The 14,348-nt window shown below is 56.4% G+C and overlaps 1 protein-coding gene across 3 annotated transcripts in view; it reads left to right on the top strand.

Annotated features, from left to right (window-relative positions):
• MSI1 (musashi RNA binding protein 1) overlaps nucleotides 1-14,348 on the top strand; it is a 30,288-nt gene extending 15,940 nt beyond the window's left edge. Inside the window, exons 7-15 of one of the 3 annotated variants that reach the window (XM_062589828.1) lie at nucleotides 2,748-2,796; nucleotides 4,589-4,671; nucleotides 5,265-5,382; nucleotides 6,957-7,037; nucleotides 8,316-8,372; nucleotides 11,243-11,354; nucleotides 11,436-11,590; nucleotides 12,048-12,113; nucleotides 13,087-14,348. In XM_062589828.1, coding sequence (XP_062445812.1) covers nucleotides 2,748-2,796; nucleotides 4,589-4,671; nucleotides 5,265-5,382; nucleotides 6,957-7,037; nucleotides 8,316-8,372; nucleotides 11,243-11,354; nucleotides 11,436-11,590; nucleotides 12,048-12,113; nucleotides 13,087-13,103 — 738 coding nt within the window. In that variant the 3' untranslated portion in view covers nucleotides 13,104-14,348. Of the gene's footprint in view, nucleotides 1-2,747; nucleotides 2,797-4,588; nucleotides 4,672-5,264; nucleotides 5,383-6,956; nucleotides 7,038-8,315; nucleotides 8,373-11,242; nucleotides 11,355-11,417; nucleotides 11,591-12,047; nucleotides 12,114-13,086 lie in introns of all 3 variants that reach the window. The other 2 variants (XM_062589829.1, XM_062589830.1) reach the window with 2 other exon arrangements.

A 14,348-nucleotide genomic window follows, 5' to 3' on the forward strand; every position in this document is an offset into this window, starting at 1 on the left:
GCCCTGGCGACGGGCCCCGCGCGGAGCCTGCCGCGGCCCCGGCCCCGCCGCCGCCTTTGTTGGGCCCCGGCGCGGAAAAGGCCGGGCCCGGCGGGGGTCGCGGGCGCCGCCGCCGCGCGCTGCCGCCCCCGGTCCTCTCCTCTCGCTGCACCCGGGGCCCGGCGGCTCTAGCCGCACCCTAGGGTGTTGGGGCAAACCCTGCCGCGGCGGGCAGCGCAGGAGGGCACCGGCTCCCCGGGCGGGATGCGGGAAACGCGCCGCCCGCCCTGCTTGGCGCTCCGCAGCCTCCCCGCTGGCCTCGCGGGTCCCACGCGGGTCCTGCAGCCCCATGCCCCGCTGCCGGCCCGCACGCGTCTGCTGCACCTCGTTTTCAATAAAGGAACCGACTGCGCTGGGTGATAGTCTGAGACCGCTGAACTCGTCTCACTTGTTGTCTTGGAAAGAGATCAAAAGAGGTGCTTGTGTGTAGGTTTTATTGGCAGCAAAAACCCTGTAGTTGTGGCTGTTTGCAGAGTTTTGGTCCCAGAGTCGAGTGGGGTAAGATTGTTTTACGCATACCTGTCTATATAAAGCTTAGATTTTCAGGAGAGGTGATGAGATGATGGAGCTCTGAGGTGCTTTTGTGAAGCTCATGATAGGAGACAGATTTCAAATTGTACGTGAGTGTTTCTGTAAATAGGTTTTTGCAAGACAAGGGTGCATTTTGGAGCGCTGAGCAGACACCTGGTTTCAAAGTGCTGTCCGGGATGTAAAAAAGAGGATCAGCTTGAGGCAGGCTGCAGGCTCCTCTCTGCACACGAGGCATAGCTTGGGACGAGGCTGTGGCACTTCCCCGACTCCGGTGCTCACGTGCCGCGGGAGCAGGCAGCCGGGCCCCGGCAAATGCTCTGCGGTGGGTTTGTGCTTGGATGCGCCTTGGGTGCTGCTGCTCCCAGGCTCTGTGAGGAAGCGGTTGCTGAGGGGGGAGAGGATAGCGCAAGTCAGCAGCGGGCCGGGCTCCTGCCCCGCTGGGCTTTGCTTTTTCATCTCTCACCTTGAGGCTCCAGCTACCTGAGCTGACGTCTTCATGAGCGGCGCCACCTTCAAGCACTGTTGGCCCGTGTCTCCCCGGTGCGTACTGGAGAGGAGGACAGATACGTGCTCAGCCCTTCTGCGAACTGGATAGGGGAACAGATCTAGCTGAAAAATGAACCCAACCAAACAATAAACCCGCTTGAAATATTTTTAACCTGCGTCAGGCTCCCCCCAGCGTGCCGCAGCTGCGCTGGTGCTACGAAGGGCACAGCACAGGGGCAGGCGTGAGCAGTGACATGACGAGCTGCCGCTGCTCCCCCCAGCTCCCGAACCTGCAGGCTGAGGAGATGCTTCGGATCCCTTTTGGCACTGTTAGATCGCTAGCGAGGTGCGTGGGTCTCCGTTGACTTAGCAAAGAGACGCCGGCCTGGACAGGAGCAGCGTGAGATGGGGGGAGCCGGGCGGCCTGTTGTCACCTCACTCCTGCTGTGCGGATGTGCTGGAAAAAGCCAAGGGCATCAAGGACGACGTCTCCTTGCTTGCAGTGGCACTGGAAACGTTAGCAACGGCTCCCGCTGTCCTCGTGGCATCGAGCCGGAGCCGGGTGCCCCTTTTTGCTAACGACAGCGCCGTCCCTCCCGGACCAGGGCTGGTCACGCAGCGCCGGGGGCGCGCTGTGGTCCGAGCCCGTGTCCGGGTGTCTTGGGAGAAGGCGGAGGCCAGGGCAGCCATCACGGGCCCCATGGAGCCGGGGGACCGGCGGCGCAAGGGGTCGATGCTGGGGAGATGGCTGGCGGGCGGCGCGGAGGGGGCGGCCGGGGCAGCTGCTGGCCGAAGCCTGTGCCCGTCGCGCCCCTCCCCGGAGCATTTGCACGTCCAGTTTCGTAATCGGATTAAGGCAGTGGTATTAGAGAGGAGGGATGGGTCAGTGGGACAGGTTTACACTGGGGCTTACACAGAGGGGATTGCAGGGTATTTTTTAACCCTGCTCGGCCTGACCCAGCGAGCAGTGCAGATGCGTCTCTGCAAGGAAACACCCAGCAGGGAAGATGGGCTGGGGGGGAAGTGGCACCAGGCGGTGATGTGCTCGCAGGGGAGGAGAGCGGCACCAGGCCGGCGGGGGGATGGGATGCCGGTGCCCTTCCCCCACCGGGGAGGCAGCCCTCACTCAGGCCTTGCAGTAAATTTGCTCTAATTACAGCCTCCAGCAGTGGGAAACCTCACTTAGAGGAAAGGCTCCTCTGGGGTGGGGGCGGGGGCGGCTTCCCAGCTTTCCCAGGCGGGCTCTGTTGTCTGAGGCCTCTGCTTCCCCCGTCGTCGCTGGGAGGCCCCTTATTCCTCTCCCCTCTCCGGCTTTGCTTCTCTCCCCCCCCCCCGCTTTAATTCTGTGCTCCTTTGAGGCTGGGATTTGGGAACAATGTGCTCGCTGCTCTTTGCCCCTGCGCCGAGCTGCAGGCAAACAAGCGGGGTCGCTTGCTGCGGCGGAGGGGAGGCGCGGGGAGGGCAGAGGCGCCGGGGGCTCCGCCGGGCAGCACCTGCCCCCGGCCGGCTGCGGTGGGGGGCCCGGGCGCACGCCCGGGGCGATTGCGCGCTGGTGCGTGCAAACACCCCTCGGGGTTTCCTCCCCGGGGATGGGTGGTCTCGATGCTCTCTGCTTTGGGGAGGCCGGGGGAGCGTGTCGGCGGCTGCTTGCGGCAGCGGCACCGGTCTGATGGGAGCCCTTCTCTTTGCAGGTGGACGATGCGATGCTGATGTTCGACAAGACCACCAACCGACACCGAGGTGAGGGACCTGCCGGCCGGAGGAGCAGGAGCTGCCAAGGGTTTGCTCCGTGCCATGGGTAGGGAGGGGGTTAGTGCCCCAGCAGGGCCAGCAGGTCACAGCTGCTCTTTATCTTGCCTCCAGTCGCCCCATCCCTCTGCATCTGCATCCTTCACCAGCGTCCCTTACAGCACAGAGGGCTTTTGTCCAGTGCGTTTCCTGTGCTGTAAAGTCGCCGAGTTGCAGATATGCGAGAGGAGGCGGCCCCGTCTCCTTCCCGGTTACCTCCACGGCTCCAGCCCGCACTGTCTGTCTTACCTTGTCCCGAGTAATCTGAGCTCCGGGAAAGCTGACACGAGAGCCTGACGAGTGCCCACTTTTCGCCCTTTCCTCGGCCCGGAGCCCGCTTGTGCTCCTAGGTCACCTTTTCCTTCAAGTGGGCCGGCTGGAGTCTGGTTACAGGGTGGGAGCAAGGCTCTGGTGTTTGTGCTCTCCAGAGCCGGTCCGCCCGTGGGTACCCTTGCCTCACATCCCCTGAATGTGTCTAGATCTCTTGCGTGCGTCTTCAGATTGGCTACCCTGGTGCACGGCAGGGCTTGATGCCAGTATTGCGCCAGCTCAGAGTCTTGCTGGTAATGACTTAACCTGCAACCTTAGTGTCAGCCTCTTCCAAATCAGCCCGTGACAGCCCAATGCTGGGCCGTGCTCATGTCTGGGTATTGATGAAACGCTTACCGGCACCTCGGCCACTGGACCAGCACACTTCCTCGCTGCTTTTGCTACGCTCTGTGTCCCTCGAGGCAGCCACCTCTTTAATATTTATTTTGAGCCTTTGAATCTGTTCTGGTTGCCTGGCCTAGGATGTTGTTCCGCCATCATCTTAGGAGAGAAAAAATGGTTTAACGCTTGTTCCTCCATGGATGCCTCCTGAACGCTTATTAATAAATGGCTGTTGGGCATTTCAGAAAGAGCAGGGAGAGCTCTCTTCGGCTGCGCCCACAGCACGGGCTCTGCCAGGGTGCGCCAGGCCTCGCGATGTCTGATCGAGCTTGGGGTTGGTTTCAGCGCCAGGCTTTTGCTCCCATGTTCCCGAGGCTCCCAGCTCATGAGTGTTGAGGTGAATGGTGTGCAGCCACCTGGGCACAGACGGACGTGGGGAGAGACTCTTCTCGCAGTATGGAGACCAAGTGGAGTTCTGGATTTGGGATCTCCATCTGTTTTTAGAAGTTATTTTGAAGTGCCATGAAATTAGCCACTATCAATTTTGGAAACTTGAAAGCTGTTTAATCCCAGCTTGGTTGTAAGGCAAGCTTAAAGGCATCCTGTGACCTGCCTCCGCTCTCCAGAAGTGCAGGGTGTTACTGCTAGTATGGTGCTTTTGGTGCGGGTGGTGATGGCCTGGCAAGCAGCTGCTCATTTCTCCACCAACTCTCTTTGTAGGAACAGCTGCAGGGAACCTCCCCAGCATTACCAGCCGTGCGGTTTGCCTTGCAAACAGCAAAGTTTAAAAAATAATTAAAAAAAAAAGAACAAAAAAACCCTTGGTTTTGAGAGCAGTTGGATCAGAGAGGGTGGGAGGTACAGAAAGAGGAGGAAAGGGGAATCCGTAAAAGGATGGTCCTGTCCTTGCTTCCTGTGCATAAAGGCAGAGTTTGCTGGGGAGCAAAGATGAGTGACGGCCATTGTCAAGGGCCGATTGTGTCAGCCCCGAGCCTGTGGCTCCTTCTCTTCTCCTGCCAATGAAAGAATGGGGGTAGCAGGCGCAAACTGTGCAGAGCTCTGACCTGATCAAGGAGTTTTGCCTTTTCTTCAGGGTTCGGGTTTGTCACATTTGAAAGTGAAGATATTGTGGAAAAAGTGTGTGAAATCCACTTCCATGAGATCAACAACAAAATGGTGAGTGCCTGGGGCAGAGCTGGAGGGAGAGGGCCAGAGCGGTTTCACATGGGAGAGCAGGGTAATGGGAGGGGTGCGAGGGCCCTGTGCGCTTGCTTTGCAGTGAGGAGATGAATTGATTTCTTTTCCTCCACATCAGAGCAGCCAGCCTGGGGGAAAACCCCACAACTCAGTGTGGAGGTGAACCAGCACGATACTAAGGGTTCAATGAGAAGAACCAAGAGATTCCGAAGTTGCATTAAAACCTCTTGGTGGCCTCGGAAGGGGCAGAGTGTTGCCTTTATTCCAAAATGAGGAAAAGTAGGCTTCGAGGCCCTTGGATAGGGCCAGGCAGTGCATCGAGAGCAGGACCAGGGGCAGAAGAGCAGCATGTGAGCTCCCCAGTCGCCTGTTCCAGCTGAAGAGTGTGGGGCACGTTGGCCCATGTGGAAGGACAGTGAGAAGGGCTGGTGGTGGCCAGAGCCCGGAGAGGGCTGCCCCCACTGTGCCAGCGAGCGGTGCCGGCTGGCCCACGGCCCCGGGCGCTGCGTGCGCTCTGTGGGAACGCTGTGTGCCAGCTGCAGCTGAGGCTGATATTTCCGTTCTTGTGGCAGGTGGAATGTAAAAAAGCACAGCCGAAGGAGGTGATGTCCCCGACGGGCTCGGCGAGAGGGCGGTCCCGAGTGATGCCTTACGGGATGGATGCCTTCATGCTTGGCATCGGCATGCTGGGTAAGCTGAGCACAGGCCTCTCCTGCTCCCCGGTCAGAGGTGTTACCCCGAGAGCGTCCTGCAGTGCAGTGAGCCGGGAAGCGGGGAGGGCGGCCAAGGGCGGCCTCCCTCTGCGCAAGGCCGGGGACATTGTGGAAGCGCTGGGAGCTGTTTGCGATCGCCACTTGCCCTCTGGTGGCACCAGGGAAAACTGCAAACTTGTCACTGTTCGGCTTCAGCTGGAGCCGCAAAGATGTAGCCGTGTGCTGGGGAGCAGTGTTCCTCCATAACTGAGTTCATGCACCTGCAGTGTGACACCTTAAAAGCAGTGATTCTCTGTCAGCTTTGGAAAAGGGCATACCAACATAGTTGAACTGGGTCTGGAATAATCTGCACCCAAGCATCTTCCTCCCACACTTCTGTAGGCTTTCTGATTAAATAGTTGCTTGAAGAGCCCTGAGCCTTCCCCTTAAAATACAGTGATCTGTATAAATGTTCTCACTGGCATTCAAAGGCTGTAAAGATGCCCTTAAAATTGTATTTAAGCTTTGTCTCACTTTATTCCCTTCCCCATGGTATTAAGTGTTTTGCAAGGAGAACTATGCACTTAACATGGGACGGTCCAGCAAGAACTCGGTGACAGCAGGCTGTGTTCTGTGTCTTGTCAGTGATTCTGAGACAAATGTGTTCAGATCCAAGACTTAAAAAGGAGAGGGTGAGAGAGAGTCCACTGTAGCCCCACTTTGTGCCTGGATCAGGGAATAAAGCACAAGCGTGGGTGCTGCTCCTGGCTTGTCTCCCTGCCTCCTGCTCTAGCCAGGCTCAGGCTGACCCGAGAGCACTATTTGTTCCAGCTCATCGCTGGGCTTGCTGAGCGGTACTCAGCTTGCCTTTCGCTGCTCAGCCTGCCGAGTAGCAGTTAGTCACTGAACAAAACCCCAAGAAGGGCAATTTTTTCCCCTGTGTTTTCACTTGACTTATTGGAGGAAAATAAATCTGCAGCCTGCGGTTTGGGGTTTGCCTTTTGCAATCATCTGAATTTTAAACCAGCAGGCGCAAGCTGAGTCACTGGGAAATCCATGTATGCATGTCTTGGGAGATCTCAAATCAAATCTGAGTCAACGTCTTGCATTCTCCTGGGCTTGTTTGGGATAGGGGGTCAGCTTCGCCAGGAACGGCAGAGACTGTCGGCCTGCATGGTGCCAGGAAGAATGCTCTGCTTGCATTTGCCAGCGCTTCTAGCACAGAAGTGACTTAAGAGCTGTTCAGCCTTTCAGATGCCCCCACCTCCCTGAGCTCCTGTTTCTAAATCCAGCTGATGCATCAGCAAGCCTTAGTTTGCAGAGCTGGGAGCTTCTGACAAGAAAACCTCCATGTCCTTACATGTTAAGAGAAGAAAAAATTAAAAGAGCCTGCTAAAAACTCCTCTGCAGACTTACGTGCATCATGCGCTCTACCTCAGCATTTTCCTGTTTTTTCTGCTATTAGCCCTGTTAGTTCTTCATCCTATGGGTCTCACTGTTTGCGAGCAGATGGGGGCTGAGGACTTGGGCTCTGGAAGCTTATAGTAACAGAGCTCTTTTCTCTTCTGCCAGGTTATCCAGGCTTCCAAGCAGCCACATACGCGAGTCGAAGTTACACTGGCATTGCACCCGGCTACACTTACCAGTTTCCTGGTGAGTGGTGCTCCCTGCTTGTTTGTTCAGTTTGCCTTCAGGTGGTGGGGGGCCCTGGCACCATCCACGATCAGATTCTGCCCCTTTCACCCTTTCCTCTGCTTGGTCTTTCTTTAAATTGGAGACGGATGTGGAAGGGGGAGGGGTGAAGCCCTGGAATAGGTGGGAACAGCCTGTCCTTCATTAGGATTATCCTCACACTCCAGTGACAGGAAAAGCCCAAGGCTGCTCTGCTGCCCTTTATGCGAGCCTCCTCTGTAGGGCTGCTGCTGTTGCACAGAGGGCCCCTGCAGCTCTGCTTGTCTCGCTGCCTTTGTGTGTGTCTGCCTCTCTTCACCAGCGTTGCCACTGTTCTGAAAGCAGCACCAGATTTTAAAACATAGCTTTCCACAGGCCAGGGGATTCCTAGACCTCGGAAACACGGGAGCCTGTAATACTATGTTTGTGGGCCAGGAGTTGTTCAAAACACTTGCAGCCTCCAGAAGACATCTGCTGGGGTGGTGTGCTGCAGCTCCCCAGTGTACTGGGTGGTTTCAAACTCCCCAGGCCACCATGTGCTCAAAACATGGACTCTGCACTCAGTGGTGGGAACCTGCTGTGCTGCAGCTGCTCGGGGCTTTCTGTGGCTTCTGCTTCCCGTTCTGCACAAGCCAAGCACATGATGCAGAGCACACGCAGAAATTAGACCTTGCTGTTTTCTAGAAAAGTGGCAACTCTGAACATCCCTTCCTTTCTCCATCCCTCAGTCTAATGGTTAAAATCTCAAGGCCTGATGTTAAGGGCTGGGAATGGAAAATGGTGTCTTGGCCTGACACTAGCCCAAGCTGTCTGTGGCTGAAAGTTGCTGTTGCCTCCTAGCTTTCTGGAAGCTGTCTGTGAATCTAGTTCATAGTAACATCAAGTGCCTCATAAAACCATGCCCAGATCAGTGTGGCATGTCCTGAGCATCTACTGGCATTGCAGCTGAGAGGTCACGTTGGATGGTCACAGAGCAGAGCTCCTAGGCAAACCCAAAGCCCGTGGGCTGGGCTGGGCTGTGCAGCGAAGCTCGCACGGGCCCTGCCTTGGCTGGATTCTAACAGTAAATGGATCCTTTCAGTCTCCAGGGTGGGCACCCAGCATCTTTCAGCCCCAGTTGTAAATTGGTTTAAAGAAGTTGTTGGCCTGGTCGCAGCCTGACTGCAGCCTGTCCCTGCAGCAGCCCCTGCTGCCGTCTCTCTGCGAGGTCTCCCTCGGGTGTGTGACGAGTTCCTGAGCTGTCTTGCATTTCGTTTTTAGAGTTCCGTGTAGAGCGGACCCCTCTCCCGAGTGCCCCCGTCCTCCCTGAGCTCACAGGTCAGTCCCGCTCGTTTCTTAAACTAACAGGCTGGAAGGGGAGAAGGGGGCTTTGGGCTGTTCCCGTGGTGTTGCTGCTCCGCAGCCTGGCGCAGCTAGACTGGAAATGTTCCTTACTGCTCTTCCATCCGTACTAGCTCCATCGAAAGCAGGGGCTGCAAGGATGGAGGGGGAATCGGAGCCATGTGCTGAGAAGAGCAATCCAGGTCATGCCAAATGAAGTCATGTAGGCATCAATTCCTAGACGGCATTTGCTGTTTTGAGCTCCTCATTGCAGGCTGGGTGTAAAACGGATAAAGAAAGCTGAAGAGAACAGGGTAACTTGTCAGAGGTCTACAAATGGCCTTGGCCAGAGCTGCTGCCAGGATGAGTACTGGAATGCTGGGAGGAGGAATGGGACGCGGGGGGCACTCGTGGTTACCCCAGTCCTGGTTTCCCCATGCCAGAGGTGCTGCAGGGAATGCTTCCCTGCTCTGGGTGGTGCAGCTCCCTGCTACTCCCACACAGGCCTCCTGGGCAGAAGCGAGCGTGGTGGGACTCTGCGGAGTCCTGCAGTGCTCGCAGGATACCGTGGAGTGAAATGGGGGCAGAGGGCTGTGCTGCAGGGACTCGTCCAGCTCAGCAGCCTTGACGTGCGGATTCCTCTAGTTCCTCAGCCCCTGGACTGCGTGCGATGTGCTCCTGCTAAGTGACGCTCCTTCTGTAGACTCTGTCTTCTGTGACCGTGTTTGCCCTAGCTTTGTTCTCTCCATGGTATTTGTTGTAGAAAAGCAGCTTTCTGTAGCTAAAGGGCTGCCTCCCTGCTCCCTCTGTGCCGTCTCATTTCCATGGTGTCCCTTCTCTCCAGCACTTCCTTGCCCCACCTGTTTCAGGGTTTGAGTCTCCGCGTAAGGAGAGTGTGGAAAAGCTTCTTGAGAAGCTCTCCTGGGATGGATTGGTGCAAACAGGCTTAAAAGGGAGTTTCTGTGGGACAGAACAATGTTAATCCTCAGGGAATCTCTGTTCCTGATGGTGCTGAGGTTGGCAACCACCAACTAACAAATTGCCCAGAGAGGGGAGAAATCCTAGCTCCCTCTTAGTAAAACCCTTCCCTGAAACCATGTGTGCAACTGCATAAGCACCTGAACCCCACCTCTGAGCTTTCTAGTTACCAAAGGAGATTTGGGTCCAGTGTGTATTTACCTGTGTGATTTTTCAGCAAAAAACAGGGAATTTATAGAGGAACACTGGTATCTTGGCAAACAGTGCTTCTTGCCTCCCTGGCTGCACAGTTCCTCCTCCTAGCAGAGGTGGATCACCCAGAGCCTGGCAGTCACCGACGGCTGGGGTGCACCAGAGCTCCGTACAACAAGAAGTTGTTAATGCTGTTGTCCTGGCTGGGTGCCACGTTAGCTTAGAGCCCTGAGTGTCTCGCTGAAGTACCAGCTGGGGATCGTGGCAGTCTTCCTTCCCCGTTCTGCTTCTGCACTGCTAAACATCGACTGTGCAGCCGCTTGGCGAGGGCGAGAGCTGTAGTTCCCACATATCGTCTGGAGTTGGTCCCGTGAAGTGTGGGGCCCCCTCACTCGTACAAAGGCGCGGCGAGCTGTGCAAGTGCTCGAGGGCCCTTGTGCCTTGAAGTGGATGCGTGCGTGTAAATGGGCTGCGCTTCACGGCCTTGGCAAGTGGGGCCGAGAGGAGGGGATGGCACAGGCAGGGATGACTGCTGCAGCATGTCGGGGAGCGAACGTGCAGGTGCCTTGTCACCCCAAAGCTGATTCCTCAGTAGTTAGACTGCAAAAGTGAGAAGAGCTTTTCCTGGAAGGAGACCTGGAGTCTTTCTGAGGAGACCCGGCCTCCTGGCTCGGTGAAAGCAGATTCGTTCAGTTGCGTGTTAGTGACTAGAGGCAGTGCTGGGGCAAAGGATGGGCGTGAGCTGCCTTTCCTCCCTGCCAGCATCTTTGGGGGTGATGTGAAGCAGCAACATGCTCAGGTTGGCCCAGGGCCTGTAATGAGCAACTAACCCAGATACAAGCCCCATATGATGTGTGCTTGAAACAGGCTGGTGCCTGCTGCTAAATATTCCTGTATAAGCTAGTCTGAGTTTCAGCCTTCTAACGCGATTGATTTGTTCTGACCTCTTTTTATGGTGCTCTAAACAGAATCACAGTGAATTTCACATTCGAGCATGAAATGCTGACCCAGTCGTTTTAAGGGCAAAGAGAAACATACTGGCTAGATGCCTCCTACCCAGAGGGCTGGATGCTGGTAGCAGAAGTGGGAATTAAAACTGCTACATATAAATTAAGACTTACTGTTTTAATTAAGCCATTTCTAGTTCCTGCTCCCTGGGTATGTTTCCTGCTCTTCTACAATGAGTGGCAAGGGGTTGAGCAGTTCAGGAGCAAAACTCTGAGCAGGGAGGATGCAGGATAGAGAAAGAGGCTGTTGTTCAAGAGCAGCACCGAAGGATGGAGAGGAGGGGCTGAGCCGTAGGATGCTGAGTTGCTAGCTGCTGAGCTTCTCCATGTTTACAGCCAGACCTGGATCTCCAGCTTCAGATTAACTACATCTCGCAAGCTAAGTAGCAGCCGGATAGATCTGAAATTGCCCCTTCTGGTTTAGCTCTTCCACCTGCTGCCCTCAGCTGCTCCAGGCTGTGGGTTAGCAGAGCGTGGCTAGTTTTTCCTCTGGGCATTCGCTGTGCAAAAGGATAGATTTAAACGTGGGGCTGAGCGCTCCCTGTCTCTCCTCTCTGGATGTCCTGTGGGATACGCTAGGCTGACACACCTGCCTGGCTGTGGTGTTTCCCAGCGGGAAAAGGTGGCTCCTCTTCAGGAGCTCCCCACGTAGCCACGATGCCCCTGAGATACCTGTTCCTTCCTTTCCAGCAATCCCCCTCACTGCGTATGGACCAATGGCGGCAGCAGCGGCTGCGGCGGCCGTGGTGCGAGGGACAGGTAACTGCCACTTTCCTCCCCAGCGCTGCGTCCCGTCCCGGAGGTTTGCGCTGGGCTGGGGAGGGGGGTGGGACGGGGTTGCATTTTTGGGATCTTCACTTGGTAGTTTTGCTGCCTGCCCTAGGTTCCACCCCCAGTCGCACCGGTGGATTTCTGGGCACCACCAGCCCCGGGCCGATGGCCGAGCTGTACGGAGCCGCCAACCAGGATTCGGGGGTCAGCAGTTACATCAGCGCTGCCAGTCCGGCCCCGAGCACTGGCTTTGGCCACAGCCTAGGGGTGAGTGTTGCCTGCCCGGCTCGGGAGGGCCGGGGGGAGTGGTAGCCCTGGGGGTGCCAGGGGCTGGGGACGGGCTGCCTCTCCACTCGGTTCTCCGCAGCGGGCAGCCCCCTCCCAGCCCGCAGCCTGCTCTCCCGGTTAAGGGACGACACCCACCGCCCCAGCACTGGCCCCGGAGCGCGGCTGGTGCCGAACGTGGCACTGCGGGGAGCCTGGGCGCTGCTGCCTCTCCCGGAGCAGCACTCGGGGACAGACCTTTCCCCTGCCTGGCCTGAACTTCCCAAGGGCCTGCCCTGGCCCTGACAGTGTCCTCCAAGGTGTGCTCCTTAGAGCTGGCACCTCCAGCCAGAACCAGCTTCCCCAGGAGCTGGGCCACGGCCAAATTCATGGTGGCGGTCGGTCTGCTTTGCTTTTCTTTTGCTTGCTTTACAGTGGGGTCTTACCTCTTCCTTCACAGGGTCCCTTGATTGCGACAGCTTTTACCAATGGGTATCACTGAAGCTGGGCACCAAGGAGGTAGGAGGTAAGAGAGCTGCAAGCAGGAATGGGTGGTGGGAGCTGAGAGGACTGAAGCTGGGAGCGAGCCCCCATGCTCGGGCTCCCGGGCAGGAGCCGTGGATGCTGCCGGGAGTCTCACCGGCCGACGCAGCGTGCAGGAGGGGAGTCCCGGGCCGGCTCGTGCCCCGGGTCTGTGCCAGGCCCTGCGGCTCGGCCGGCTGCGTTGCCAGGCCACGCTCCTCGGGCTGGAAGCGCTGTGGCGAGATCGCGCAGTGTCTGGGCGTGAAGCGGCAGGCAGTGGGAGCCCTGAGAGGAAGAGGAAAGGATTCAGCCGGAATCCAGGGGCGGCACCGAGAGACAAGCCCGTCTCACCGGAGGTTTGGGAAGCCTCCTGCCGGCAGCGGGCCGGTCTCCCTGCTGCTGAGAGCAGTCTCTGGGGAGCGAGGTCCCCTTCCCTGTCTGAGAGGAGAAGGGCAGAGAGGGAAATCAGCCTGGTGCGGCCTGTTTCTGATTCAGAGATGGGCCTGGGAGCAAACTGGTGGATTGTGTCTGCTCACTTTGCAAACACTGCAGAAGTTTGTTGGTTTAAAAAGGAAAAAAAAAACCAAAAAAAATCCAAATGGAAGGCAAAACCTTCTAGGGAGGGTGCTCAGAGAGGAGTCCGTGGCAGCCTGGCAGGGCTGCGCTGAGCCGAGGACAGGCCGGGCTCTGCCTCGGCACGGCCGTGAGCCTGGAATATCGCCGGTCCTGGCAGGCAGCGCCGCGCGTGGGGCCCTCCCTGCCAGGCCTATGTGCGGCCATTAAAAACGGAAGCGTCTCTGCTGTGCCCCGCTGCAGTGCCAGAGAGATGCAGAGCAAGTTGCTTGGAAAAGTCTGGGGCAAGTTTGGATGTTGAGTATTTCTGTCAAAAAAAAAAAAAAAAAAAAACAGGGAAACCCAAGGGAAGAGTTGTTGGTTGTTCTAGATCCCGTCCCTTCCCTCCCCGCTGTCTCCCGCAGACTCCCCAGTGCCCTGACCGAGGACGGCGGCTGGAGGATCTGGTGAGCCTCGGCTGATGAGCCAAGGTTACCTTTTTCTGGAATCAAACTGCACACTGCCGGCTGGCTGCCAGGCTCCCGCCGCCCTGCCCTGATCTCTCCCTTTGACCAGACCGCACTGGACTGAACCCGAGGAGATCATCTCGCTTTCTTACTAACCACCGACGGTTTACGCTTCCCCCTTCCTGCCCCCCCCAGCCCACCGATTCTTCTTTTATTTATTTTATTAGCTGTTAGTTTTATTTTTTTATTTTATTTTTTTATCTTTTTTGGGGCTCCTCCTTCTTTTTGTTGTTTGCTCTTTCCCGAGCTAGTAGACATATTTTATGAATTGGCTTTGTGATTGTGTTAGGTAGTTTTTATTGAGGAGTATTTTTATTTGGCTTTGAAACTGTTTTGAATATTTTCAACTCTGTTGTTGTTGTCAGTGTTTTTAAAGCACGGTATGTAACAAGAATGCAGTTCTGAAGGGAAGAAAGAGACGCAGAGAGAGCAAAGGCTGAGAGGAACTGATGTATTTCTATTTTTTTTAAAGAAACTGTTTTTAATTGTTTCTGTTTTGTAAATGTGAGGCTTTGAAAAGCGTGAAACTCCAAGGATCCGAAAACGTTGGACATCGCTATGGAACAAAACAAATGTATATTTTGCTAAGTGAAAAACACTATCCTTAGAGCTGAGAGAATTTCTGTTTTCCTAGGTTTAGTTTTACGTGGGATTTTCTTTTTCCTCCTGTATAATATGTAAATATCGCGAGGTGAACCTGGCTGCCTCCTGCAGCCTGGCTCCAAGGAGCAGCTCCAGGTCCTGGACTTGGTGCCGCAGTGTGAGCAATACTCTCCAGCAGAATCCTGACAGGACTCCGTTCTTTTTTTGTACACCTTTTACTGTAAGATTTTAAGACCTCTGATGAGATGGAAGGGGGGGGCGGGGGCGGGGGCGAGACGTACCGGCCATCGGCTGCATCGCTGAGCGGGTTAAAGCTGCTTCCAATCGCTCAATGTACAGACTCCGTCACCGGGCTCCGTAGTGCCAGCGCCTGGTTTGGCTTTAGGTAAAAGGGCTTTACCGCCACTGCTTGTCTTGGTTACCCTGAAAGGACTTCACTCTCCAAACGCGATCGCTCACGTCGGGATTTCCGGGGAGGGGGATGCTCCTCCGGAGGCGAGGGCATCGGAAGGGATGTCGCCCGGGCGGGGGCGACTCGGCTGGTCGGGCTCTGGAGG

This window comes from Rhea pennata, chromosome 17 (genome assembly GCF_028389875.1).
Source record: "Rhea pennata isolate bPtePen1 chromosome 17, bPtePen1.pri, whole genome shotgun sequence".
In the NCBI taxonomy this organism is placed as follows: domain Eukaryota; kingdom Metazoa; phylum Chordata; class Aves; order Rheiformes; family Rheidae; genus Rhea; species Rhea pennata.